We start from the raw sequence: 3,843 nt of genomic DNA, 5'->3' as shown, positions 1-3,843 counted from the left end.
TAATTCATTCAATTCGGCGTGCTTTTATATTAATCATTTTATAGATTCTATTTATCAAAAGTCTTTAATAGAACGAATATATCATCGTATCCAATAAAACATTATCGTGTCACTATAAACTTTTGAAAAATCATTCATCTTATGATGCCAAAATCACATAATTAATGTGTTTTAGATTTTAAATCTACCTCACATTGCAAAATTATTAAAGTATCATGATGTATACATGTAATTGAACTTTGTGATTAGTTTTCTTCTAAATGAAAGGCATATTAAGGAATGCACTAATACTAGAAAAGATGAAAAGAACTATGAATAAGTAAAATGGTGACCCAAAAAATGTGTCAAGTGTCATATTCTACCCAATTAAGGGTAGTTTAAGAGGTATATGAAAGCACAACTAATTTTGTTAATTTACATTGAAAATCTTAATTATATACTCAAATTTAAATGTATATATAATTTTAACTATTTCATTAAGCAATCTCAACTCATACTAACATATAAATCCCAATTCTTGATTTTGATCTCTATTTCATTAAAGCAAAAATATCTTATCAATTAAACCTCTTATGCTCACCCCACATCAAAATTTCCCATAATAAATGTTAAATAAATTTCATTGAATTCAAAATTTGGTCCTTTCAATTTTATTTGCAAATGAGATGATGGGTTTGTTAATAATTAGGCAAATCTTGGATATGCTTCACTATTATTAAATTAATTAAGGTCAATAACCTAGTAGTCTACCCCTCAAAACTTCTCCCTATTGATTCTCTTTACCACTCAAATTCAATCTTTCTCTCTACCATCTCCCTCTTTTTTCCCTATTACAGAGGAACCATGAGATGACTCTCTCCCTTAAACGGCGTAACGGCCTATTCTTCAAAACGCCGTTAATTCATTTTACACTTTGAAGACACGTGTCGTCCAAAACCGCAAAACTCGCTTCTGCGTTTTTATCTTTTTTAATGGCTTTGGAGCAGCTCAGCCTAAGACCGACCTCCGTCAGCGCTGAAACTGACGGTGTTAATAACGACGTTGAACATCGGCCGCCGCCCTCGAACGACGGCGGAGACGACGGTTTAAAAGTTCCTAGACTCCCGCGATGGACGCGCCAGGAAATTCTCGTTCTGATTCAAGGTAAAAGAGTTGCAGAGAATCGGGTTAGACGAGGCCGGACGGCGGGTATGGCGTTCGGGTCAGGTCAAGTTGAGCCGAAGTGGGCTTCGGTTTCGTCTTATTGTAAGAGGCACGGAGTAAACCGGGGGCCGGTTCAGTGCCGCAAGCGATGGAGCAATTTGGCGGGTGATTTTAAGAAGATCAAGGAGTGGGAGACTCAACAAGCGAGGGACGGAACCGAGTCTTTTTGGGTCATGAGAAACGACTTGAGAAGAGAGAGAAAGTTGCCGGGGTTTTTCGATAGAGAGGTTTACGATATCCTCGACGGCGCAACGACAGATCCCTCGGCAGAAACGGCAACGGAAACAGCAGCAACAACGGGGTCGGTCGGTGGGAGATTGGCTCTGGCTTTGGCTCCAACAGAGGAGTCAGCGGAGGATGCAGCGGCAGTTTTCGATAGTGGGCGGAGCGCGGCGGCGGAGGATGGATTGTTTTCAGATTTTGAGCAAGAGGACACCGTAGCAAGCCCAGTAAAGGAGACGACAGCGACAGCGGCAAAGGAGGCGAAACCCATATCGGCGACGATGCCAAATTCAGGTAATTGGGTTGGATTGGGCAAGTGGACTTTGAGTTTTGGAATTGTTTTTTTGTAAATAATTATTTTAATAATAAGAATTTATATTGTTGGTGTACTTTTTAAAGAGGTCGTCATAGGTTTTAGAGTTGTTGGTGGGATTCTTTTTATTGAAGATTTGGTGTGTTTGTTTGTCTCGAAAATAATTTTGGTCCTCCCACATTTGTTTTTGTGTTTTGGCTTTTTTTTTTTTATTCTGGAATTAGTCAAAATTCTCTCTTTTAATCCCTAAAATAAAATTTGTGAAAAACCCTCACATACGCTTTACAGATTTAAACTTTTAACTTATTTTGATAAGGAAATTTCATTGATATTAACCATTTCTTCTGGTTGATGGGAATTTTTTTATTAAGATTTGGTGGGTTTTTTTTTTTTTTTCAATTTAGAAAAAGTGTACATTTTTTGGCCATTGATATTAACCATTTCTTCTAGTTGATAAAAAAAATTAATTTGAAAAATAGAGCTGTCCTGTTTATAGAATGATTAATTCTCTAATCTTTTAAGGAAATATATTATGATACAAGTTTTGTGTTTGATTTCTTTTTGCAGAGAAACATTACCAACCTAATATATTACCAGAATCTCAAGGCCAAGGTAATAAATATTTTTTCCTTCTCTATTATGAATTTATAAGACTCTGCTTCCTGGGTATATTTATTTGATGAATTAATGATATTATTAGTGTTTAATTTGTTCAGCGACTTTCTTCCATTCGTTGCCATGATCAATTACTTTTTTTTTAGGCTTCCTTAGTAATCACTATAATCAGTAACGAACAAACAATATGATTTTGGATTGAAATTTTCAAATATATGCCAACTTAGGGTTAAATTTAATCTAAACAGAAGAATATGGAGTTGTTTGGTAGTTTCTTCTGCAAATTGGGAAATTCTGTTTGCTACTTCTCTTCTAAAGAAAGTTAAGTTTGAGGGGTGTTTAATCAAGCACTATGATTTCCGCTTTACCTTCTTGAGTTTGTTGTGCATACCTGTGTAAATATTTATCTCTTGTATACAAATATAAAATCTTTTTCATCTTCACACCAAGATTCTTGAGGTTCCTTAGAAATCGAGGCCAAAATGAAATACTCGGTTATAGACAAAATGCATTGTAAAACTTAAACATTAATTGAAAAAAATATAAGTTATTCAACAATTTGCAGGTACAACAAATGAGAATCCTGAGATAGGTTCAACTTCTCAGGAAGGGCGAAAGAGGAAACGATTTTCGACAAATGGTAATGGGGAAACGAGCAATCTGCAATGTCAGTTGATGAATGTACTGGAGAAGAATGGTAAAATGCTGACGGCGCAACTTGAAGCTCAGAACAACAATTTTGCGTTGGATAGGGAGCAGAGAAAAGACAATGCAGATAACTTGGTTGCAGTTCTGAATAAGCTAGCAGACGCTTTAGCAAGAATTGCTGATAAATTGTAGGGAGATAGGATGATTAATTAATTAAAAGGTAGTGTACATAAAAAGGATCACATTGGGGATGAAAATTGGGTTTGCTTTTAGTTTATTATTATATTTTTATTCAGTTTTATTTTTTTTTTCACTTAATGCAAATTTAGGATCATACAAAAAAATAAAGTTCAAAATTAGAAATTTTAGGTATAGAAAATAAGATTCTATTTTTTTTTTTAAATTTTATATATCTCGAGTTTATATGAATTTTATTTTTCTTGGTTGTCCTTAGTTTTTTTTTTTTTTGAAAAAATAAAGTTATTTAGTAGGGTTGAAAATTCAAAATTGAGGTAAAGGGAATCTTTATTTTAAAAGGAAAAGTTTAGAAATGAAAAAAAAAATGTTAAGATTACTGATAAACAAATTTGAGTTATTTTCATAAACGGTAAAATGTAATTTTAATATCAATTTTCCTTTTTAATGATATGTATCGACGTTAATAAAATTTGTCCATTTTTTAACTAGGCTTTTGTTAGAGTTAATTTTGATAATTAAAGATTTATCTCATCGAGAATCACATAACAAGGTTATTAATAATATATTAAAATGTATGCTTTTTTATTAAGAAAATTTTATAGAGCAATATTTTACATATCTATTTTGAGTATATAAATAAATAC

At 33.2% G+C, this 3,843-nt stretch overlaps 1 protein-coding gene across 2 annotated transcripts; it reads left to right on the top strand.

Annotated features, from left to right (window-relative positions):
• The first annotated feature begins 736 nt into the window (after window positions 1-736).
• On the top strand, window positions 737-3,302 carry LOC123227108 (trihelix transcription factor ASR3-like). 2 transcript variants are annotated; one of them, XM_044651771.1, is made up of 4 exons: window positions 737-1,034; window positions 1,065-1,719; window positions 2,306-2,350; window positions 2,919-3,302. In XM_044651771.1, exons 1-4 carry the CDS (start codon window positions 972-974, stop codon window positions 3,191-3,193), a joined length of 1,038 nt encoding a protein of 345 aa, XP_044507706.1. In that variant the 5' UTR covers window positions 737-971; the 3' UTR covers window positions 3,194-3,302. The 2 variants fall into 2 exon arrangements, with proteins under 2 accessions (XP_044507706.1, XP_044507704.1); XM_044651769.1 differs by having other exon boundaries at window positions 742-1,719.
• The last annotated feature ends 541 nt before the right edge of the window (window positions 3,303-3,843 follow it).

This window comes from Mangifera indica, chromosome 10 (assembly GCF_011075055.1).
Source record: "Mangifera indica cultivar Alphonso chromosome 10, CATAS_Mindica_2.1, whole genome shotgun sequence".
NCBI lineage: Eukaryota > Viridiplantae > Streptophyta > Magnoliopsida > Sapindales > Anacardiaceae > Mangifera > Mangifera indica.
This window is presented reverse-complemented; position numbering and strand designations above follow the sequence as displayed.

What these genes read in the sequence shown, in the direction of transcription:
- LOC123227108 (XM_044651769.1), top strand. Translation starts at nt 972, where the DNA reads ATGGCTTTGGAGCAGCTCAGCCTAAGACCGACCTCCGTCAGCGCTGAA. An exon ending in GGCGACGATGCCAAATTCAG is followed by an intron (nt 1,720 to 2,305) that starts GTAATTGGGTTG and finishes TTCTTTTTGCAG; the next exon opens with AGAAACATTACCAACCTAAT. An exon ending in ACCAGAATCTCAAGGCCAAG is followed by an intron (nt 2,351 to 2,918) that starts GTAATAAATATT and finishes AACAATTTGCAG; the next exon opens with GTACAACAAATGAGAATCCT.